At 52.8% G+C, this 23,023-nt stretch overlaps 1 protein-coding gene across 4 annotated transcripts in view; it reads left to right on the top strand.

Moving 5' to 3' along the window:
* The window catches only part of CPSF1 (cleavage and polyadenylation specific factor 1), a 44,581-nt gene extending 21,792 nt beyond the window's left edge, over positions 1 to 22,789 (top strand). For all 4 annotated transcript variants that reach the window (XM_087931865.1, XM_087931864.1, XM_087931863.1 and 1 more), the window contains exons 19-38: positions 190 to 331; positions 1,015 to 1,193; positions 3,135 to 3,271; positions 4,088 to 4,262; positions 5,669 to 5,875; positions 7,326 to 7,413; positions 7,630 to 7,775; positions 8,641 to 8,793; positions 8,994 to 9,110; positions 9,418 to 9,508; positions 10,671 to 10,755; positions 11,393 to 11,534; positions 11,822 to 11,974; positions 15,029 to 15,205; positions 15,329 to 15,395; positions 16,698 to 16,745; positions 18,533 to 18,688; positions 19,522 to 19,651; positions 19,762 to 19,900; positions 22,587 to 22,789. In XM_087931865.1, coding sequence (XP_087787991.1) covers positions 190 to 331; positions 1,015 to 1,193; positions 3,135 to 3,271; positions 4,088 to 4,262; positions 5,669 to 5,875; positions 7,326 to 7,413; positions 7,630 to 7,775; positions 8,641 to 8,793; positions 8,994 to 9,110; positions 9,418 to 9,508; positions 10,671 to 10,755; positions 11,393 to 11,534; positions 11,822 to 11,974; positions 15,029 to 15,205; positions 15,329 to 15,395; positions 16,698 to 16,745; positions 18,533 to 18,688; positions 19,522 to 19,651; positions 19,762 to 19,900; positions 22,587 to 22,634 — 2,580 coding nt within the window. In that variant the 3' untranslated portion in view covers positions 22,635 to 22,789. The remainder of the gene's footprint in view (positions 1 to 189; positions 332 to 1,014; positions 1,194 to 3,134; positions 3,272 to 4,087; positions 4,263 to 5,668; positions 5,876 to 7,325; positions 7,414 to 7,629; positions 7,776 to 8,640; positions 8,794 to 8,993; positions 9,111 to 9,417; positions 9,509 to 10,670; positions 10,756 to 11,392; positions 11,535 to 11,821; positions 11,975 to 15,028; positions 15,206 to 15,328; positions 15,396 to 16,697; positions 16,746 to 18,532; positions 18,689 to 19,521; positions 19,652 to 19,761; positions 19,901 to 22,586) is intronic.
* Positions 22,790 to 23,023: the final 234 nt, after the last annotated feature.

The following is a 23,023-nucleotide window of genomic DNA, read 5'->3' as shown; positions in this document are numbered from 1 at the left end:
GACTGAGGACTGAATTGGGGGTGCATGGGGTGACTCTTGGCTAGCAGGATGCTTTTGTAGAGAATCCATCCCTGCCAGAGTCACTGGCCATGTCCCTTCTCAGCAAGGACAGCCAACCGCTAGTTCATCTGGCTCTCAGCTATGTATATCTGCCCTCTGTTAGTCTTCTCCCTCTCTCTCCTCTCTCAGATCTTGCAGACCGGCCAGGAGATCATGGAGCTGGACACCAGCGGCTTTGCCACTCAGGGCCCTACCGTATATTCCGGCAACATTGGCGAGAACCGCTACATCGTCCAAGTGTCCCCTCTAGGTATCCGCCTGCTGGAAGGAGGTGAGGACAAAAACGCTACCTGGCTCACTTTTCCAGGTGTCCCCATTTTGGAAGTCCAATAATTCAGTGGTAGAGGAGGAATTGTCTACACCCAGGGTTCTCAACTTCAACAACATTAAGATGTCTGGACTTCAACTCTCAGAATGCCCTAGCCAGTCATGCTGGCTGGGGAATTCTGGGAGTTGAAGTCCAGACATCTTAACGTTGCTGCAGTTGAGATCATGGTGTAGACCAGGGTGTCAAACACAAGGCCGGATCTGGTCCACGATGTGGTGGGATCCGGCCGGTAGGACCATCCTGGGAATTGTAAGGAGCCAGCCAGCGTGGCTTTGGCCCGGTTTACCGAATGTGAAGATGAAAATGCCGGCACTTTGAGGAGTGGCATCAAGCTGGCCACTCCCACCAGTAGGCCACACCCAGTGAATGGCATCGAGCTGGCTACACCCACCAGTAGGCCACGCCCATCTGGCCCCCCGAGGTCAACCACAGTCCTGATGTGTCCCTCAATGAAATTGAGTTTGACACACTCGTGGTGTGGACGGTTCTATGCTCTACTTTGGAGAGCACCACAAAGTTGGCATGAGGTGGCGCCGTTCAGTCCCCCTTAGGCGCGTGGCACGTTCCCCTCAGGCTGAAGCACCACAACCCACCAATTCCTCAGCTGGCCACGCCTCTTTCCCCAGTGAACCAGCTACATTTCATCCCGGTGGACCTCGGCTCCCCCATTGTGCACTGTGCCGTGGCCGATCCCTACGTGGTGATCATGAGTTCTGAAGGCCAAGTGACCATGTTCGTGCTGAAGAGCGACACCTACGGAGGCCGGACGCACCGCCTGACCTTACAGAAACCGCAGCTGCACCACGTGAGTGAGAGACGCGGATCTCAGGGAGTTGTGCCCCAAGTCCAGTCATTCCAAGATGGCTGGAAAGAAATCGCCAAAGCAGCAGCTTCTGTCCAAGGGATGGATCACGCTGAAGAGCCCCTGGGCTTTGAGGGACCTCTTGAGTCCCTGTTGGCTGGCAAGAAGAAGCCACGTAAATTGTGTGCGGCTCAGTCACGTTGGCTTGGTTTCTATCAGGGGGCAGCAACCAGAGCCACTTGTGTATGGCTAGAGCAGCGATGGTGAACCTTTCTGTTGTGGTGTGCTGAAAGCGGGCACGTTTCAGCACCCACAATGCAATGCCCCCCCCCCGTACATGCATGTGCAACACCCACCCCGCCCCCTTACCTGCACTGCGGATACATGCGCCTCCCAGCTGATTTTCGGCCTGTTTGAGGCCATTTCCGCCCTCCCAGAGTCTTGAAGGAAGCCTCTGCAGCCTCAGGAGGCCAAAAAAACAGGCCCGTTTTGGCCCTTCTGGTATTTCCAGGCTCCCGAGGCTTGTTTTTCAGGCTCCCGAGGCTTACCTCGAGCCTCCGAGAGAGCCAAAATGGCCCAAACAGGCCAAAAATAAGCTGGGAGGCATGTGCATGTACAGTGCAGGTGAGCTTGGCTGGGGCTCACGTGCCCACACAAATGTCACGCGTGCCAGAGGTTCACCATCACAGAGCAAACCACTTTATTGTTTTCTGCCTGAGTTACAAGAATCTGCTTGCCTTTCCATGGGAGTGAACAGACAAGGTTTCATGGGTCTAGAGCAGGGGGTCTCCAGACTTGGTCACTTTAAGATTGATGGACTTCAACTCCCAGAATTCCCCAGCCGGCAGGGGTCTTATCAGTTGGCACCTTTAAGACTTGTGGACTGTGGGCAGCATGGCTGGCCGGGGAATTCTGGGAGTTGAAGTCCACAAGTCTTAAAGGGGCTCAATTTGGAGAGCCCTGCTATAGCGGGAGCTCAAGCTGAAGCATCTTGCGGCTGCACAAGGATTCCAAGCTGAGTCCCTACTTGACGCCTCCTTCCAGCCTCTCTGGCAGTTTCCCAACAATTTCCTTATTTAGGCTTCGGGGTGGGGATGTTTAAGCATGTAAGACGGGCCGTTTGTTCAGATATGAGGTGACTCACCTTTGGGAGGTGGGTTGCAGGAGCGGTCAGTCTTTGTGGTTGTTTGGATGAAGGTAGCCAAAGCACTGGCAGATATAGTCCCTGTTGGGAACAGGGCGGTGTTTTTAAAAGCAGAAGAGGAAGAAAGTGAAGGCCCTTGTCTTATATTTCCTTTCCTTTCATTATTTCATTTCATTTCATTCAATTTGATTCGATTCTCTGTATTCTGTACATTCTATCCAAACATACTCTATCCTTTCCTATCCTATCCTATCCTATCCTATCCTATCCATCATATCCTATCCTATCTACCCTATCCATCCTATCCTATCCTATCCTATCCATCCTATCCTATCCTATCCATCCTATCCTAGCCTATCCTATCCATCCTATCCTATCCATCCTATCCTATCCATCCTATCCTATCAATCCTATCCTATCCTATCCTATCCTATCTTTTCTATTCTACCCTATCCTATATATTCTATTCTATTCTATTCTATTCTATTCCATTCCATTCCATTCCATTCTTATTTCATTCTATTCTTACTCCATCCCATTCCATTCTAATTTTATTTATTTTAATTTATTTATTCTTTATTGTACTATTTTATTTAGTTTAGTTTAGTTTAGCTTAGTTTCCAGTTTAATGATTGTATTTAAGAACTGCCCGTCCCACTCACAGAGGGAAAGAGAGAGAGAGAGAGAGAGAGAGAGAGAGAGAGAGAGAGAGAGAGACGGAGCTTCACCCCATTTTGATGCTTGGCATCGCACCTCCCTTGGCGCTGACCCTCCGGCCCTCCTCTTGTCTCCCTTCCCAGCAATCAAGGGTCATCGCTCTCTGCGTCTACCGGGACGTTAGTGGGATGTTCACCACTGAGAGCCACTCGTCCAGCTCCCGCGACGAGCTCTCCCTGCGGAGCCAGTCGGAATCAGAGGCGCCCATCCAGGACCTCAGGTAGGGGGCACCTTTGGGAGGATTGGGGGGTGCGGGGGGCGCAAGGAGATGCCCACTTCTTAAAAAGGCCCCTGCCCCCGCCCTGGCTTGCACCCCTCCCAGGTAGTCCTCGAGTTATAACCATCTCCTTAGTGACCATTCGAAGTCACCGCGGCACTAAACGAAGGGACTCCGGACCGTTTTTCACACTTGCCACCATCATCGCATTTCCCCAACAGTCACGCGATCAAAATCCAGACCTGCTTAGCAAAGGACGCCTATTTTTACGACGATCACAGCGTCCCCGGGGGAGGAGGGGGGGGGGCGGGAATGGTTTTACGACCTCCTGAAGAGCCAACTCAAGGGGGGAGGAACCGCTGTGGCAGGAAAGGTCGTAAAAGGAGGCACTGCTCACTTAGCAGCCGTCTCGCTTAGCAACACAAATGCCGGGCTCGTTTGTGGTCAAAAGTCGAGGACTGTTCAGTCCCCTCCTGTTAATGGCAGGGGTCTCCAACCTTGGGAACTTTAAGCCTGGCGGACTTTAACTCCCAGAATTCCCCAGCCAGCAAAGCTGGCTGGGGAATTCTGGGAGTTGAAGTCTGCCAGGCTTAAAGTTCCCGAGGTTGGAGACCCCTGTTCAGTGAAGCCAAGAAACATAACAGCCTTGAGACCTGGAGAGTGGATCTCTATGGTCTTTGTGGGGGGAGGAGGGTCAGGGGTCAAGTTTCCCCCCACCCACCCATGAGCCCCTTCTCTTCCCTCCCCTTGAGAGTGACCTGGAGGTAAGATGGCCGTTCCCGTAAACGTTACAAACGCACAAAATCCACCCCCCTGCAGCAACACGGTGGACGATGAAGAAGAGATGCTGTATGGGGACTCCAGCACCCTCTTCAGCCCCACCAAGGAGGAGCCACGGCGCAGCAGCTTGCCCTCGGCGGACAAGGACTCCCACCAGTACAAGGCCGAGCCAACCCACTGGTGCATGCTGGTCCGGGAGAACGGCACCATGGAGGTGAGCCTGGAAGCTCCACCGGCATAACACAGGGGGAAGGGACCTTGGAGGTCTTCTAGTCCAACCCCCGGCTCAGGCAGAAGATCCTATGCACCATTTCCGACAAGTGGCTGTCCAGTTTCTTCTTAAAACCCTCCAGCGACGGAGCACAGGGTTGGTGTAGCGTCGGGGTGGTTTCCGGTTCAATGTGTGAAGGATGTGTGTTTGTGTTTATTTTCATAGTCATGATGTGCACTGGAGATGGTGTTTGATTTCGTTGTACCCCCGAAGTGCAGTGACAATAAAGTAAAGTAAACCCACAATTTCTAGTGGCAAGCAGTTCCACGGGTTGATCGTTCTCCTTGTTAGGAAATGTCTCCTTAATTCCAGGTTGCTTCTCTCCTGGATTAGTTTCCCTCCGTTGCTTCTTGGCCTGCCTGGAGGTGCTGTGGAGAATAGCTTGACCCCCCCTCAAATACTGGAAGACCCCCTACCGTGTCCCCACTAGTCCTTCTTTCCTCTAGACTGGCCAAACCCAATTCCTGCAACCGTTCTTCCTAGGTCTGTGGAGGTTCTCGGTCATCCAGGTCATGGTTGTCCCAAAGGTGCTTTTTCGAGGACCTTTCTGGACCCAGAAAATCCTCTTTCTGGAACCAGAAAATCCAGTTGCTTCTTGAAAAAGCACCTTTGGGCGTTCCTCATACGTTTTAGCCTCTGGTCCCCTAATCATCTTCGTTGCTCTTCTCTGTGCTCTTTCTAGAGTCTCCACATCTTTTTCTTTTTACATCATGGGGACCAAAACTGGATGCAGGATTCCAAGTGTGGTCTTACCAAGGCCTTATAAAGCGATATTAACATTCCACGTGATCTTGATTCCATCCCTCCGTTGATGCAGCCTAGGATTGCATTGGCCTTTTGGGCGGCTGCCGCACACGGATGGCTCCTATTTAAGTGATTGATTGTCCAAGATCCCTCTCACAGTTACGACTATTGAGCCAGGTACCATCTATGCTGCCTTCAGGAGCCTTGGAAAATAGCTTGACCCTCTTCCTCCTCTCTGGGGCAGCCCCTCCAATACTAGAAGACTACTATCCTGTCTCCCCTGGTCTTTCTCTTCCCTAGACTAGCCAGGCCCAGTTCCTGCAACCGTCCATCGTAGGTTTTAGCCTCCAGTCTTCTAATCATATTTGTTGCTCTTCTCTGCACTCTTTCTACAGTCTCAACATCTTTTTCATAGTGTAGTGATCAAAACTGGATGCAGCACTCTAGGTGTGACCTTACTAAGGCTTTACAGAGTGGTATTAGTACCTCCCTTGATCTGGATTGTATCCCTCTATTAATGCAGCCCAGGACTGCGTGCGCTTTTTTGGCAACTCCACCAAGCACCTTTGTGGGTTCCTTCGAGTGTCGTCTTGTCTTTCCCTCAGATCTATCAGCTGCCCGATTGGCGCCTGGTCTTTCTGGTGAAGAATTTCCCCATGGGGCAGCGGGTGCTGGTGGACAGCTCCTTTGGGCAACCCGCCAGCCAGGGGGAGACCAAGAAGGAGGAAGTCATGCGCCAGACAGAGATGCCGCTGGTCAAGGAAGTCCTGCTGGTAGCCCTGGGGAATCGGCAAAGCCGGCCGTACCTCTTGGTGAGTCTTGTTTGCTTTATTTTATTTTTAAATTTTTACTATATAAAGAAAGAGCGACAGTTTCAATGTCTATATAAGCAGCGTGTTGTCTGGTTACAGTTAACTCTTGGTGAGTCTTGAAGAGGGTCCTTCCAACTGGACAGCTTTAAGACTGGTGGACTTCAACTCCCAGAATTCCTCCTCCAGTCATGTTAGCTCAGGAATTCTGGGGGTTAAACTTGCCAAGTTTGAAGACCCTTGGGCTTGAGGGTCGCTTGCCCTGAGGGATCCTGGCAGCTGTCAGGACCAAGTGAGGTTTCAGTTCTATAAAAAGCCGAATTAAAGTTAGGCGCAGAAGATCGAGCGGCCATTTCCATGAAGCAGTGGCGCTATCGAAAGAATGTGCAGTCCAGGTGACTTTGGCAGAGAGAGGCTTTAGATAAACCTTGCAGATTCCGTGGAGATTCTCCATCGTTCAGGTCACCGTTGTCCCAAAGCTGCATTTCCAAAAGGCAACTGGAACTTCCTTGCTTTATTTTTTTTCCCCTTGAAAACATTTCGCCTCTCATTCCAGAAGCTTCTTCCGTTCTGAATGACCGAAGGAGTACTTCTGAAGAACTGAAGAAGCTTCTGGGATGAGAAGCGAAACCTTTTCAAGGAAAAAGAAACCAAGGAAGTCCAGTTGTCTTTTGGAAAAGCAGCTTTGGGACATCCTAGGCAGGAGATAAGAGTAACAACTGGGCACAATAAGTTCTGGTCACACTTAGAAATTAACTGGTTTTGTTCAAGTGTCCCGTTACGGCACCAGCTGGGCATTTAAAGCTTGTCTAAGCTCTGATTTTTAAAAAAAAAAGTCTAAGAGGGCTTTCAGAAAGTGAAACTGGGAAGACTCTTCCTGTAGAGAGCCAGTGGAGAAGGATCTGGGATCTGTGGTGATCTCTTTGTGGGTGACTTCCTTATCCACCAACGCATCGCTCACAGGGGAACTTAAGTCGCTTCATTTACGCTCTTTATTTCTGTCCACTTCTATTATTTATCAGGTTTTATTTGCCACCCATCATATGGTTGAAGCTGACTCTTGAGTAGTCATTCTTATGTAATTCAAGGCATGCTCCTTCATCCTCCCATTTTCCCCAGAACAACAACCCTTTGAGGCAGGTTGGGCTGAGAGAGAAGAATGCCTGAAGTCACCGCCAACATTCACGCCTAAGGCAGGACTAGAATTCCCTGTCTCCTGGTGATTGGCCCAAAGTCACCCTAGAAAACTAGAACTCACCGTCTCCTGGTTTCTAGCCTTCACCACTGGACCAAACTGGTTCTCCCTGTGACTCGGTCCCTGGGGAAGGGAGTTGAGGGAGGGCGGTTCAGAGCAAGCACAGTTGGGTCACTGGCGCCTGCAGCCCCGGAGCTGCGCCTTGCGAGCCCCGGGGTTGGAGTGTCTCTCAGCTGGGCTTCCCATTTCTCTTGCCAGGTTCACGTGGATCAAGAGCTGCTCATCTACGAGGCCTTTAACCACGACTCTCAGCTGGCCCAGGCCAACCTCAAAGTGCGGTTCAAAAGGTAACAACCTCTGCAGTTGTGACATCCCCACATCAGCAAAGGGGGGGGGAGAGGGAGAGAGAGAGGGCAGCCACCTCCTTCCTCCATGTCTCAGTGTTACCTTACCAGGGAAGGGGCAGATCGGAGGGGCAGCCAGCGGGGGCTGCCATCCCACCCGTAGGCCGCCCTTCCACTCTTCTTTCTTGCGCACCTTCTCTCTCGGTTCTCCTCCAACCAGGTGCCCCACAACATCAACTTCCGGGAAAAGAAATCGCGGCCATCCAAAAAGAAGTCTGAGAGCGCCGGGGGCGAGGAAGCGGGAGCCCCTCGAGGACGGGTCGCTCGCTTCCGCTACTTTGAAGACATCTACGGCTATTCGGGGGTAAGTGAAGAATTCTTGGGGAGTGGGGGCACAGAGGGATAGGCCAGGAGGGGCTGTGGGAATTCTCTTAGGAGCAACTGAGACCAAAGCGTTGGGGGTCTCCTGGTGGAGAGGGTCAGTGTGAATGACCCAAAGGAGCGTGACACAAAAATAACCAAGACACAAAAATAGAAGAAAGCCCCTTGAATGCCTCCAACTCGGCCCCAATGTCCAGTGATCCTCAGCAGGATATCAAACTCTTAAACAAAACAGTTTACGGAGGGAGTAAATGCCGTCCGCACCCAAAGTAAAGCTAATTCGAAATAAAAAACCCAACACAAACCACACTGAAGGAATTACTACAGCAGGCAAGGATGATGAATTGCAGACCCCTACCAGATAACGCAGCAACCACAGTTGGGAGGAAGCCAAAGCACAGATAAGCTCCGACAACTTTGCCATGCACAGTTTGTCCTTTTAACCAGTCCTCCCATGAAGGGGATCAGGGCCCCTTCCTCCCCCGTAGACCATGCCACTCACGTTTCTCCCTTCTCCGTTCCTCCCTGCGTGCCCTAGGATGAACAGGGGATGGGCCTGGGTCTTCCTCTGAAGGCCCATCCGGCCTGTGCCCTCCCCCAGTTTCCTCCACAGCCACGGGAGCCACGCTCCCACTCCCTGTGGGCTGTTCCACCTCTCCCTCGGAGTCAGACTCCCAACAGGGGCAGGACAGTCCAGGAAGAGCCTCTTTGGGGCGTCTGCTGAATAGGTCTCGGGGTCGGGGTGGGGGACTGTGTACCGATCCGAAGGAGTCGAGAAGGCCAACCTGGAGAAGCAGGTTAACTCTCCCAATGCCTTGCACAACAAAAGCACCTGTGTGTTTTCTCAGGTGTTCATCTGTGGGCCCTCTCCCCATTGGCTGCTGGTGACATCTCGGGGAGCCCTGCGCTTACACCCCATGACCATAGATGGCCCCATTGAGTCCTTTGCCCCCTTCCACAACGTCAACTGCCCCAAGGGCTTCCTCTACTTCAACCGGCAGGTAAGCCGCCTCGTGCCCAGAGGTTAGAACAAGGAAGGTCCCTCTACAAACCTGGAGACTTTTAAGACTTGGCGGGGCTTCAACTTCACCCTGGCTGGCTGAGGAATTCTGGGAACTGAAGTCCACCAGTCTTAAAAGTTGCCAAGGTTGGAGACCCCCCGGTGGTAGAGGGAGTTCTGACTTCTTGTCCTGTCCTGCAGGGGGAGCTGCGCATCAGCGTCTTGCCCGCCTATCTTTCTTACGACGCGCCGTGGCCCGTCCGGAAGATCCCGCTGCGTTGCACCGCCCACTACGTAGCCTATCACGTGGAGTCCAAGGTAGGGCTGGGTCCTCTGGGTCATGCTAGATTGGCTTGGAAACTGAATTGCTCCCGTCTCCGTTTCCTCCTCTCTCGACATTCCTGCATTCGTTTGCGACACGGGTTCAGGTGACGCCCCGAAACGTTTCTACAACGTCAGAAGACGCTTTGTTGCTCTTGCGTGACCGTGTCCAGGTTGTGGATTCGCGGATCCTCAGCCTGCAAAAAAGCGGCTTCGCGGGATCTCGCAGGAGGGAATCTCCTTCTTCTTCCGTGCCGCGTATCCCCGTCTCTTCCCTGTGGTTTGATCCGAACTCCCTCCCTAGGTGTACGCCGTGTCCACCAGCGTCAACAACATTTGCAGCCGCATCCCCCACATGACGGGAGAGGAGAAGGAGTTTGAGACCATCGAGAGAGGTGGGTGTGAGGGGGGGGCTCGAAGGGCCACATCCTCCACCCGGGGGCCCTTCCACGCGGAAGCCTTGCCCGACCTGAGGGTGACCCCTCCAGAGAGATGCTCCCAGGGGCTGCCCCGGGGGAGGGTCTTGGGGGCGAGGAGGAGCAGGGAAGGAGCTTGGCCAGACTGTCCACGGACAAGGGTCCCCGAGCTGCTGAGTTAGCGTCCCGGGAGGGGAAATGGGCGATGGGCCCTTTAAATGGGGCAGGAAGGGCTGGATTTCAAGGCAGTGACTCTCTGGGCTGCACATGGATAATAGAGCTCCCGGGGGCTCCCAGCTGCTCTCCTCTTCCTCCTCCGGCTCACTTGGATGGGGTCCCCTAGTAGGGCCGTGAAACATCCGCGAGAAAACCACCAAGCTCAGAGATCATCTCCTCCTCCTCCTCCTCCTTCTCTCCACACACCCCACTCCCTTCTTGCATTGATGATGTTCCCTAGATGGGTCATGAAAGGTCTGCAAGGAAACCACCCAGCTCAGAGAGCGTGAAAGATCTCACAGTCCTCCTCCTCCTCCTCCTCCTCCTCCTCTTATTCCTATTCCTCCCTGCAAACTCCTCTCTCTTCCAGCACTGATGATGTTTCCTAGTTGGGTCATGAAAGGTCTGCAAGAAAGCCACCAAGTTCAGAGAGCATGAAAGATCTCACAGTTGTCGTCCCCCTCCTCCTCCTCCTCCTCCTCCCACCACCACCACCACCACCACCACCACACAGCCCACTCCCTTCTTGCATTGACGATGTTCCCTAGATGGGTCATGAAAGGTCTGAAAGAAAACCATGAAGCTCAGAAAGCACCAAGCATCACCCCCTCCTCCTCCTCTTCCCCTCCTCCACCTCTTCCCCCTCCTCCTCCTCCTCCTCCTCCTCCTCCTCCTCCTCCCCCTCCTCCTCCTCTCCACAAACCCCACTGCCTTCTAGCCCTGATGCTGTTCCCTAGTAGGGTCATGAGATGTCTGTGGGGAAAACCTCCCAAGCTCAGAGAGCACCAAGGACCCCCCCCCTCCCCATTTCAACCCTGAGCTACAGATTCGCCCCCTTTATCGGTACCAAGCCCGCCTCCTCCCTCTTGAAGTGGGGGCGGGGGAGGGCAAACGCCAGACACCCCCCCGTCCTTCTCTTCCGCAGACGACCGCTACATGCACCCCCTGCAGGAGGCCTTTTCTATTCAGCTGATCTCTCCTGTCAGCTGGGAGACCATCCCCAACACCAGGTGAGAAAGGGGGGGATTGGGGATCCTGGGGGGCGGGGGGTGAAGCCGGGGGAGGATTTCCCGGGGGAGGCGTCCCATGGGCAGAGCCCCGAAGGGAGGATCAGGCCGTTTTGCCCCGTCTGGTCCAGTGTCCCCCGCACCCTCTTCCTGCCTTCCTTTTCGTGGGTCGTGGGGATCATGTAAGGAGGGCAGGCAGGAAACCCTAACCGAAAGGCAGCTGACCAGTTCTCCTTGACTCACAACAGCTTCCTTTTAGTGACCATTCAAAGTTACGACGGCCCCGGAAAAAAAAGTTACGACTGTTTTTTTTTTCCACCCTTAGCCAGGGGATCAAAATTCAGAGGCTTGGCAACCGACTCGTGTTTATGACGGTCACGGTGTCCCCGGGGGGGAGGGGAGTGTCACGTGAACCCCTTTTGCGACCTTCAGACGAGCCGAGTCCAAGGGGGGGGGAGCTGGATTCCCTGAACGACGGTGTTACTAACTTAAGTGCGGCAATTCTCTTAGCGACGGTGGCGAGAAACCGGCTGAGCGAATTGCTCGTTTAGCAACAGATGTTTTGGGCTCCGTGGCGGTCCTAAGGCCTTCCTCTCTCTCCCCCACCCCCCCCAAAACAATCCCACCCTCTGCTCTTCAGGATCGACCTGGAGGAGTGGGAACACGTGACTTGCATGAAGACGGTCTCTCTGAAGAGCGAGGAAACCGTCTCCGGCCTGAAGGGCTACATCGCCGTGGGGACTTGCCTGATGCAGGGAGAAGAAGTCACCTGCAGGGGGCGGGTGAGACAACATACACAACACACACAACACACACACACACACACACACACACACAAACACCCTCCCTGGCTTCTCTGTGAAGCTCTTCCCTGCCCCCCTGCTCCAATTCCCAAGCTGTGTTTGTCTCACCCGCTCCAGAAGTTCAGTCACTGAATGACGGAGTTTGAAGAGGGGATCCTGCCCACCTGAGCAGGGGGCTGGACTAGAAGACCTCTGAGGTCCCTTCCGGCTCCTGTTCTGTTCTGACTCTGAGGCTTCCTCCTCCCCCGTTGACCCTCTTTGGGCAGATCCTGATCATGGACATCATCGAGGTGGTTCCTGAGCCGGGCCAGCCCCTCACCAAGAACAAGTTCAAAGTCCTGTACGAGAAGGAGCAGAAGGGGCCGGTCACTGCCCTCTGCCACTGCAACGGCTACCTGGTGTCGGCCATCGGCCAGAAGGTGAGTCGCTCGGGGACCCAGAAAGGGCCAAAGGCCGGGCAGCTGCTGCTGCTTCCCAGCTAGGCCTTTGGTTGCCGTAAAGGAGAAGATTTGAAGCTCAGGGTTGAACAGGGGTGTGTGTCTGTGTGTGTGTGTGTGTCCTGGGTGTTCTCTGAGCTGGGTGGTTTTCTTGCAGACATCTCATGACCCAACTAGGGAACAGCATCAATGCTAGAAGAGAGAGGAGGAGGAGGAGAAGGACTGTGAGGCCCTTGGTGCTCTCTGAGCTTGGTGGTTTTCTTGCAGACATCTCATGACCCAACTAGGGAACAGCATCAATGCTAGAAGAGAGAGGAGGAGGAGGAGGAGAAGGACTGTGAGGCCCTTGGTGCTCTCTGAGCTTGGTGGTTTTCTTGCAGACATCTCATGACCCAACTAGGGAACAGCATCAATGCTAGAAGAGAGAGGAGGAGGAGGAGGAGAAGGACTGTGAGGCCCTTGGTGCTCTCTGAGCTTGGTGGTTTCTTGCAGACATCTCATGACCCAACTAGGGAACAGCATCAATGCTAGAAGAGAGAGGAGGAGGAGAAGGACTGTGAGGCCCTTGGTGTTCTCTGAGCTTGGTGGTTTTCTTGCAGACATCTCATGACCCAACTAGGGAACAGCATCAATGCTAGAAGAGAGAGGAGGAGGAGGAGGAGAAGGACTGTGAGGCCCTTGGTGTTCTCTGAGCTGGGTGGTTTCCTTGCAGACATTTCATGACCCAACTAGGGAACAGCATCAATGCTAGAAGGGAGTGAAGTGTGGGAGGAGGAGGAGAAGACAGACTGTGGGGTCCTTGGTGCTCTGAGCTCATTGGTTTTATTTATTTATTTATTTTTACAAAATTTTATTGGATTACATACTAAAATATTGGACAAAGTGTCACCGTCCTGGCATTGTCCCTGCCATACACACTAAAATATAAAACAAATAACATTTTACTGTATTAGTCATGCTTTGCTAATTTTATACTATTATTCTATCCAGGATTGTACGTTTATATTTACAGCATAAAACCTCACACGTTGCTAATTTTATACAGCCATTTTATCCACTCTACTCCATTGAGTTTGCCTACATAACCTCAGTGTCAGTTCTACAGATCCCCGTTATGTAGAGACGTCCCCTTAGGAGGAGAGACAGTAAAGAAAATACTAGTTTGTGCCGAAATGGACAGGCTGAAGTTAGAACTTAAAAGATAAAGGAGAGAGAGAATATCATGAGGTATGGAATACATTTTATCAGTGGTTGGAATTGAGAAGAAGGAGCCGGAAAAGGAAATAATGAGCTCGTTGGTTTTATTGCAGACATTTCCTTACTCGACCTAGTATCCTCATCAGTGCTAGGAGAGGAGGGGCTTTGTCCCTTCCGGCAGTGATGAGGTTACCTAGTTGGGTTATGAAACGTCTGCAAGAAAACCACGGAGCTCTGAGCCCACCAAGGAGCCCTGGGACTTTGGGAATTGGGGAGGGGGGCCTCTGAGGGATCCTGGGGGGGTTGATGCCGGGGGGGGCGGGGGTCAGGCAGAGCAGAGAGAAGCAGAAGGATCTCATAGGGTATCCCAGCCTGCTCCCTCCCTCTCCCCACCCTTTAATTGGGGTTGAGTAATTTTATTATTATTATTATTATTATTTACTTCCTCTTGTGTACAGGCGTTGTCGAATTTAATCTTTTTAATACAGAGAGCCCTGGACTTAACGGCCACGATCGAGCCCCAAAATTTCCATTGCTAAGCCAGGCGCTTGTTAAGTGAGGTTTGCCCAGTTTTACAGCCTTTCTTGCCACAGACGTTAAGCGAATCACCACAGTTGTTAAGCGAGTCTCACACGGTCGTTAAGTGAATCTGGCTTCCCCACTGACTTCGCTCATCCGAAAGTTGCAAAAGGGGGTCTCACACAACCCCCTGGAATACTGCAACCGTCATAAGTCCATGCCGGTTGCCGAGCCTCTTGAATTTTGATCCGGGGAACTCGGGGATGTCGCAACGGTCACAGAGTGTGAAAAAACAGTCACAAGTCTCCTTTTTTTCAGTGCCGCTGTAACTTCGAATGGCCACTTAATGAATGGTCATAAGCCAGGGACTCCCTGTATCGTAAACCGCCCAGAGTAGCAAAATGGGCAGTTCAGTAAATGTAATTATGAATGAGGATAGTCGGGGAGCCCACGTGGGAGGCGAAGGAGATCCCGCTGGGGCCCGTTGGGAAGAGCCGGCTCTTGCTCGAGATGTTGACTCTGGTGGCCAAGGGTTGTCCTGCCCCTGTCGAGTCTGAATCTGAGGAGGAAGGCGAGAAGCTGACAGGGAGCGGGAGTGTGGCTCCAGTGGTTGTGGAGGAAACTGGGGAAGGGCAAAGTCCGGCTGGCCAGAGCAGGGGAGAGGGAGAGCAAGGGAGAGGGAGTTCGGAGGAAGACCCAGGCCCACCCCCTCTTCATCCTAGGGCACGCAGTGGGGGAACAGAGAAGGGAGCAAGGTGGGTTGCATGGCTTATGGGGGAGGAAAGGGCCCTGATCCCCTTCATTAGCCGCAGTTGGGGACACAGCGTTTAAAAAGGGAAGCTGCGCACAGCAAGTTGTTTGGGAGCAAATCGTGAATTTATCTGGTCTCGTCGTGGCTTATCCGGGTTCCTGGCGTCTTCCCAATTGTGTGTGTGCTTTGCTGGCCTTTCAAGTCTGCAATTCCTTCTCCTGCCCTGTCCAGTTAATTACGTCAACGCGGTTTGTGTGGATTTTTAGTTACAGTTTGTGTGTAGTATGTTTTTGGACTGAATTTCCTCCACTTAAAGGCTGTTCCTGGGAGAGTTTTTTTCTCCAGCCAGAAGGTAACCTGGACATTGGGGGGCAAAGTTGGAGACAATAAAGGGACTCTCCTTGCTTCTCTGACCGGGTTGCCTTTGGGCCACGCCCCTTTGGGTCATCACAAGGATGATATGGGACAGGTGGCTGCGAGGGGGTTTCTTCTTCGGGGGGTGGGGTGCAAATCCCCGAGAGCCGAGGCTGGCCTGCCCACCGTCCTGCCCGCTTTGTCCCCTGGCTCAGATTTTCCTCTGGAGCCTGAAGGACAACGACCTGACCGGCATGGCCTTCATCGACACCCAGCTCTACATCCACCAGATGATCAGCGTCAAGAACTTCATCCTGGCCGCTGACGTCATGAAGAGCATCTCCCTGCTGCGCTACCAGGAGGAGAGCAAGACCCTCTCGCTCGTCAGCCGGGTGGGACCCCTGAGCACGGCGGTGGGGAGGGGGCTGCCGCTCTTCCCACCACCCCCCACTTCCAGCCCACGTCCTGGGCCTCCCCTGCTGACCTCCCTGCGTCTCTCTCTCTCTCACCCGCAGGACGCCAAACCCCTGGAGGTCTACAGCGTGGACTTCATGGTGGACAATGCCCAGCTGGGGTTCCTTGGTAGGTCCCAAGGGGGGGGGGCTGGGGAAAGGGTGGGGGTGGCCGAGACTCAGGGGCCAGAGTTCGCTCTGCACCCCAAGGCTGGCCAAGGGGTACTGGGGGAGGGCAGGGAAGGAGAAGGAGACCCATCCCCAAACCACTGACCTGGAGCGCAGGGAGAATCTGAAAATAACACAGCGCGGTTCTGGTTTGGTAGAGATCTGCCTAGGTGGGACCGATTGGGGTAGATTGCAGGGCTGACCCCGAAATATAATTTCACCACGTTTTATCTCGATCTTAAATGATTGGATTCTGTTCCCAATTTAATTTTAGACTCTTCTTGTGTTCCCATTTCATTTTAAATCGTATTTTATCCCATCTCCATTTTAAATCACGTTTTATTCCCAATTCCATTTGAAATGGCTTTTGTCAAACTTGAGTCATAATTTGTTTCTGGAACTCTGCGCTTTGAGATGGCCCGAGGGCAAATCCATCAATAAAGAAGCAGCTATGATATTGCAAAGGAGAGGATCAACCTTGTAAGGAATGCCTGGATTTCACCAGGGAGCTGTGCAATCCCAGGAAGATAACACGCAGTCCTCAACTTATAATGCTTCATTTAGCGGCCTTTCAGAGTGACAGATAATCGGATAATCAGAGTTGGAAGGCACTTTATAGGTCATCTAGTCCAACCCCCTGCCCAAGCAAGAGACCCTGCACCATTTGTGACAGATGGCAGTCCAGTCTCTTCTTGAAAGCCTCCAGGGATGAAGCTCCCACAACTTCTGAAGGCAACTTCTGTTTCATGGGTTGATGGTTTTCACTGTCAAAAAGTTTCTCCTTGTTTCCAAGTTAAATCTCTCCTTGTTCAGTTTCCATCCATTGTTCCTTGTCTGGCCTTTGGGTGCCTTGGAGAATAGATTGACCCCCTTCCTCCTCTCTGGGGCAGCCCCTCAAATATTGGAAGTCTGCTCTCCTGTCTCCCCTGGTCCTTCTCTTCACCAGACTAGCCAGGCCCAGTTCCTGTAAACGTTCATCGTATGTTTTAGTCTCCAGCCCCCTCATCTTCCTGGTTGCTCTTCTCTTCACTCTTTCCAGAATCTCAACCTCTTTTCTATAGTGTGGTGACCAAAACTGGATGCAGGACTCTAGGTGTGGCCTTACTAAGGCTTAATAGAGTGGTCTTAGTACCTCCCTTGATCTCGATTGTATCCCTGTTAATGCAACTTAGGATTGCATTAGCTTTTTGGGCTGCTGCTTCACTTGCTGGCTCCTGTTTAGCTGTTATGATGGCACTGAAAAAAAGTGACGTTTCTTTTGCAGTGTCCGACAGGGACCGTAACCTCCTGGTCTACATGTACTTGCCTGAAGGTGAGAAGAAGCAACGGAATTTATTACTCATTAAATTTATCTTCCTCCGTAACTCCCCATGACTCTGGGGGGGAAGAGAGAGGGACTGAGATATTATCTCTGTTCTAGGGAGATTTGGATCCAGGTTCACTTGCCTCTAAGGTTATTCTCTATCACTCAGGTCAGGGTTATCCCAAAGCTTCGTTTTTGCAAAAGGCAACTGGACTTCCTTGATTATTATTTTTCCCTTGAGAACTTTTTGCTCTTCATCCGGGAAACTTCTTCGGTTCTAACTGACCGCTGGCAAATGGAAGAATGTATATTCTTTGCAGTCATCCGGGTTGAGGAGAATATAAAGAAGAAAGAACATCAATCTTTTCGTTCCCCTACCAGTCAGAAGCGAAGAAGCTTCTTGGAGGAGAAGCGAAACATTTTCAAGGAAAAAAAACAGTCACGAAAGTTGAGTTGCCTTTTGGGAAAAGCACCTTTGGGTCACTTTTCCATCCTGTCCCTGAGGATCCCCTCGGCCGGTCCCAGGCTCCTGTTGGAAGGATGCTAGGAGTCAGGAGCTGGGATGGGGGGCATCTCAGGGTTAGGTCAATATCCAGCTTGAGTATCCAAGTAAAAGTCTTAGGATCATTTCAGTTGCAAAAAGTTTACTGTTTGTCGAGTATATCACGGAGGAAGGATGAGGTAAAACTGAACCTTGGAACTTCTAAGGCACCAGTTCCCAATATTTAAATGATGAATTTCCCAGCCCGAAACAACCCCCACCCCCAGGATTCCACTTAGATCAGGGGTGTCAAACTGGTGGCCCGTGGGCCGGGTGTGTCATGCACAGGCTGCACCCCAGCTCCGCGAAGGGGAAAAAAAAACTGCCGCGATATGTCACGTGACAGCAACATGGCACTGCGAGTTTGGCACCCATGACCTAGAATCATATAAACAAGCTCTCTTTGTTATGGGAACCATCTGCCGCCTCCTGCACACCCGTTGACCAGACCTTGAATGGTTCCCAGAGCCTCCCCAGCTCCGAAGGAACGGCAGAAGTTTCCTTTCTCCAAATGACCCTATTTTTCAGATTCAAAAGATGCACATTTCCAGCCCCCAAAAGTGGGTGGAAATGTCTGTGCATCTTATACAGGAAATGTTGCTGGAGCCCCAGCCAACCCCCCCCACCCCACTTCGGCATCTGTCTCCCAGCCATTTGCCTCCTGGCAGCAAACACCGTTTCAGCTTCACCGCAGCCTGATTTAGCACGAGCAGCTGATTGTCGGTTGGATCGGCCTCCCGACGATCGGCTCTTTCAAGCTGCGGGAATTGCCCTCACCTTTTGCTGCCTCTGCACGCCAAACGTTCCACCCGTTCTGATCCCCGTTGGCCAGAACGGGCCAAAAACGGGATGCGGAGGCCAAACAAGGGGCCCGCGGAGGCGGGTGATAGGCGATGTTGATCCTTGCAGCCTGAAACAGCTGCTGGTGGGGAGGCCAATCCGACTATCGGCTGCTTGTGCTAATCAGGCGGTGCTGAAAGTAAAACAAACTGAAACAGGCTGTTTGCTGCAAGGAGGTAAATGGCTAGGAGGCAGGTTTATTTTTCAGTTGTTTTCCTCCCCGAAAGCTTCTTATACTTCGGAGTGTCTTATACGGCGAAAAATGCGGTAATCCATTAGTAGTCAACATTCCCACCCCGCCTTTACTCTAATGACAAGTTGAAAGGAAGAGGCCCATGTTTCACCTCTTAGTTTTCCCCCCATACCCCCCAAGTCTGCAGTAGTCCCCACCGTGTTTTTTTGGCTTCCTCCGCAGCGAAGGAGAGTTTTGGCGGGATGCGGCTCCTCCGCCGGGCGGACTTCCACGTGGGCGGCCACGTCAACGCTTTCTGGAGGACGCCGTGCCGGGGAGCCCTGGAAGGGCCGGCTAAGAAGACCAACGCCTGGGAGAACAAGCACATCACCTGGTTTGGTGAGTGAGGGGAGGGGCAGGAGATCCTCGGAGACCCCAGGATGGGGCGCTTTTCTCGTCCCATTCACACAACCTTCCCGGGTGTTAGCCCCGGGGAATCCTGCCTCTTTGGGAGCGCAGGCAGTCTTGGTTGTGGTTCGCTGGCAGCGGAGATGGACGGTGGGGAAGAGAGGGGACCAGTCAGGGAGTCTGGAGAGGACTCGGGCGAGGGCCCTGCCTCCGATGCAGGGATGGCGCCAGGACCATCTGGGAGTCGGGTGCTGCCTCTGGAGCCTCCGGAGTCTGGCAGCAGCGAGGCAGAGGACCCAGGGGAGCCTGGTCCCAGTGTGTGTATGCACAGAGCTGCCAGAAGGCGAGAGCAGCTGAGATGAAAGGGGCCACTGGGGAGTAAGGCTGGGAGGTGATGGCCCCTCCCATAAGGGATCAAAGTCAGGCCAAGGTAGAGAAACCTTTGCAGGAAGGTAGATGAAAGCCTCTGCAGCCCGAAAAACAGGCTCGTTCCGTTACTTCCTGCCAAAAAAGGCCTCAAGGAGGCACACACAGGTGCAGGAAGTTTGCCTGCAGCTGCTATGCCGGCCCCAATGGCTCCGCGTGCCACCTGGGGCTCACGTGCCACAGGTGTGCCATAGCAGGGGAGTAGAGAATTAGAAACAAGAGCACAGAGGATTGGGAGGGATCCGTGTCGCCGAGCACCAATGGATTTCCAACATTGGAACCGTTTTGGGGAATCGGTCATAACTCCCAAACGGCTGCAAAGCGGCAGGTTGCCGGTCCAGGGTTCCCTGGGCGCTGCCGCCGTGAGTCCGTGGACAGGTGTGTCCTTCCCTCCGCAGCCACTCTGGACGGGGGGATGGGGCTGCTGCTGCCCATGCAGGAGAAGACCTACCGGCGCCTCCTGATGCTGCAGAACGCCCTGACCTCCATGCTGCCCCACCACGCTGGCCTCAACCCCCGGGCCTTCAGGTACTCCCCGGGGCGGTGTCGGGGGGTGGGGGTTGGGCCCTGAAGGGAATGGGGTGGGGTGGAGGAGAGTGGGCAGCCTGGGCACCCGGCCACATCGCCTCCCGCCCTAGGGTGCTGCACGTGGACCGACGCATCCTGCAAAACGCCGTCCGTAACATCCTCGATGGGGAGCTGCTCAACCGCTACCTCTACCTGAGCACCATGGAGCGCAGCGAGCTGGCCAAGAAAATCGGCACCACGCCGGACATTGTGAGCAGCGGGGGGAGGTCTGGGGGGGAAGGAGGGAGGGAGGGAGGGAGGGAGGACACACCCCCCCTTGGGAGGTGGGGGTTGGATGAAACGCAGCCGGAATGGGATAACTTGCCACGGCCAAGTCGCCGCGCGACAACTCAAGATAACAATAACAATAATAATAATAATAATAATTCAATATAGTTCTTGAAAGTCCTTGGAAACAAACAGGCCAAGATCCTGGGGGACTTTTGGATCCTGACAGACAGACAGACACACACCTGGCCCACAACACACCTGACGTGGAAAAGGAAAAAAACAAAACTGGTTCCTTGACCCAAAGGTGCTTTTTTCTCAGGAGACAACGGGACTTCCTTGTTGTTTTTTTTTCTTTTGAATTCATCCCAGAAGCTTCTTCAGTTCCGACTGGATGAAGGGAAATGGAAGGACTGATACTCCTGGCAGACGGAGCTGGTCATTTGCGTCCTTTGAGAGGGTTGTTGAGGCCGCCTGGAGGTTTGTCTGTGTCCTCAGGGTCAGAGGACAGATAATCAGAGTTGGAAGGGACCTTGTAGGTCATCTAGTCCAACCCCCACCCACCCAAGCAGGAGACCCTACACCATTTCTGACAGAGGGCAGCCCAGTCTCTTCTTGAAAGCCTCCAGGGATGAAGCTCCCACAACTTCCGAGGGCAACTTCTGTTCCGTGGGTTGGTTGTTCTCACTGTCAGAAAGTTTCTCCTTATTTCTGGGTTGAATCTCTCCTTGGTCAGTTTCCATCCATCATTCCCTTGTCTGGCCTTCAGGTGCTTTGGAGAATAGCTTGAGACCCCCTTCCTCCTCCTCTCTGGGGCAGCCCCCTCAGATATTGGGAGGCTGCTCTCCTGTCTCCCCTGGTCCTTCTCTTCACCAGACCAGCCGGGCCCACTTCCTGCCACCTGAGTAGTGCAGATTTTCCGACCCTCGAGGACCCAGGCAAACCTCCAAGTGGCCTCAACGACTCACTCAAAGGATGCAAATGTATCTGCAAGGAGCATCAATCCTTCCATTTCCTCACCATCCAGTCAGAGCTGAAGAAGCTTCTGGGAAGAGAAGCGAAACATCTTCAAAAGGAAAAAAAAGCCCAAGGAAGCCCAGTTGCCTCCTGGGAAAAACGAAGCGCCCCCTTGCCCCCCCCACCTGGAGGACGGAGAATCCCCTTCGCTGACGTCGCAATAGCAGCTGAGGCACCAATTGGGGAGGAACAGCTGGGAAAAGTCGCAGAATAATACCGCAATCGGCAAAATGGAAGCCGAGTGATTTGTGGCCGAAGAAATCCATGGTTCTACCAATACAGGCAGTCCTCGACTTACGACGGCCCATTTGGTGGCCACTCAGTTACAACGGCGCTGAGCAAGGGTCACCCCCATTGCTTCAGCATCCCCGTGTTCAAAATCCAGGCGCCTGGCCACCGTCTCGGATTTGTGACGGTCCCGGGGGTTTCCTTTTGCGACCTTCTGACAAGCCGAATCCATTGGGAAAAATCAGATTCACTTCACAACCGGGTTACTAACTGAACAACTCCCAACGATTCGCTTAACAACCGGGGCTGGGAAGGACGTTACCATGGGACAAAACTCAACGTAATTCTCCCTCTGCAGCATCACTTTGGGGCTCAGTCGTGGTCGTAAGTCAAGGACGGCCTGTAGTGGCCTTGTGTGAAGTTATCCTGCGGGGAGAGGTCGCTTGGCAAGGGGTCCCAATCCCAGGAATGAAAAGGCCCCGTCCCTGGGAAGAGTTGGGGTGGGTGGGGGTGGAACCCCCCTTTCTCTCCTCTCTCTCTCTCTTCTCTTTTCCCTCTTTCTCTCCTCTCCTTTCTTTTTCTCCTTTCTTTCTCTCCTTTCTCTGTCCTTTCTATTTTTCTCTCCTCTCTCCCTTTCTCTCCTCTCCTTTTTCTTCTTTCTCTCCTTTTTCTCTCCCTTTCATTTTTCTCTCTCCTTTTCTCTCTCCTTTTTCTTTCTCTCCTCTTTCTGTCCTCTCCTTTTTCTTTTTTTCTCCTTTCTTTCTTTCTTTTTCTTTCTCTCTCCTTTCTGTCCTTTCTATTTTTCTCTCTCTCTATCCCTTTCTCTCTCCTCTTTTTCTTTCTCTCTCTCCTCGTTCTGTCTTCCTTTCTTTTTCTCTCCTTTCTTTCTCCTCTGTCCTTTCTTTTTCTTTCTCTCCCTTCTTTTTCTTTCTCTGCTTTCTTTTTCTTTCTCTCTCCTTTCTGTCCTTTCTCTCTCCTTTCTTTTTCTCTTTTCCTTTCTCTCCCCTTTCTTCTCATCTCTCCTTTCTTTTTCTCTCCTTTCTCTCCCTTTTTCTCTTCTTTTTCTCTTTCTCTCCCTTTCTTTCTCTCCTTTTCTCTCTCCCCTCCTTTTTTCTCCTTTCTCTCTCCTTTGTCCTTTTTCTCTCCTTTCTCTCCCTTTTTTTCTCCTTTTCTTTCTCCTTTCTCCTCTTTCTCTGTCCTTTCTTTTTCTCTCCTTTCTCTCCCCTTTTTCTCTTCTCTCCTTTCTGTTTTTCTCTCTTCTCTTTCTCTCCTTTTTCTCTTTCCCTCCCGTCTCTTTCCCCTCTCCTCTCTTTCTTTCTTTCTTTCTTTCTTTCTTAGGGGCTCAGCCTCCCCCTTGGGCCCACCTGGGTCCTTCCTGGCTCCTTCACAGCCCCGTCTCCTCTTCTCCTTCCCCCCCATACAGATCCTGGAAGATCTCCTGGAGATCGATCGCGTGACCGCCCACTTCTAGCTGGGGGGGGGGGGGATCCCCTCTTGGCTGCCATGGAGGCAGGTCGACGTTTCCCCTTCCGCTCCCCAAGACGCTGCATCGGCTCCTTGTGGTGTTGCGTTCGTTTTGGATACAAAATGTAAGATTTGTATAAAATGTTCAGGGTTTGTACAGAATCGACCAAAGTGCTCTTTGTGGGGCGAGGCCAAGTGCTGGGGGGACCCCCGTGAACATTGGGGAGGGGGAGGGGATGAACTGGGACCCCCTCCCCAACTCCCAGACCTAAATCTGCCCTCGAGGGGGGGAAAAGGGCTGCAGTTCCACAGGGGGGAAGGAAACCACCTCGATTCGGTCCCAAAGGGGCTTTCCTCCCCCCCCTCCACATCCCCAAAATCAAAACTGGACTGGCT

This window comes from Pseudonaja textilis, chromosome 3, assembly GCF_049901715.1.
Source record: "Pseudonaja textilis isolate UNSWEBS1 chromosome 3, rPseTex1.2, whole genome shotgun sequence".
In the NCBI taxonomy this organism is placed as follows: domain Eukaryota; kingdom Metazoa; phylum Chordata; class Lepidosauria; order Squamata; family Elapidae; genus Pseudonaja; species Pseudonaja textilis.
The sequence above is the reverse complement of the archived record's forward strand: the minus strand, read 5'-3'. Positions and strand labels throughout refer to the sequence as shown.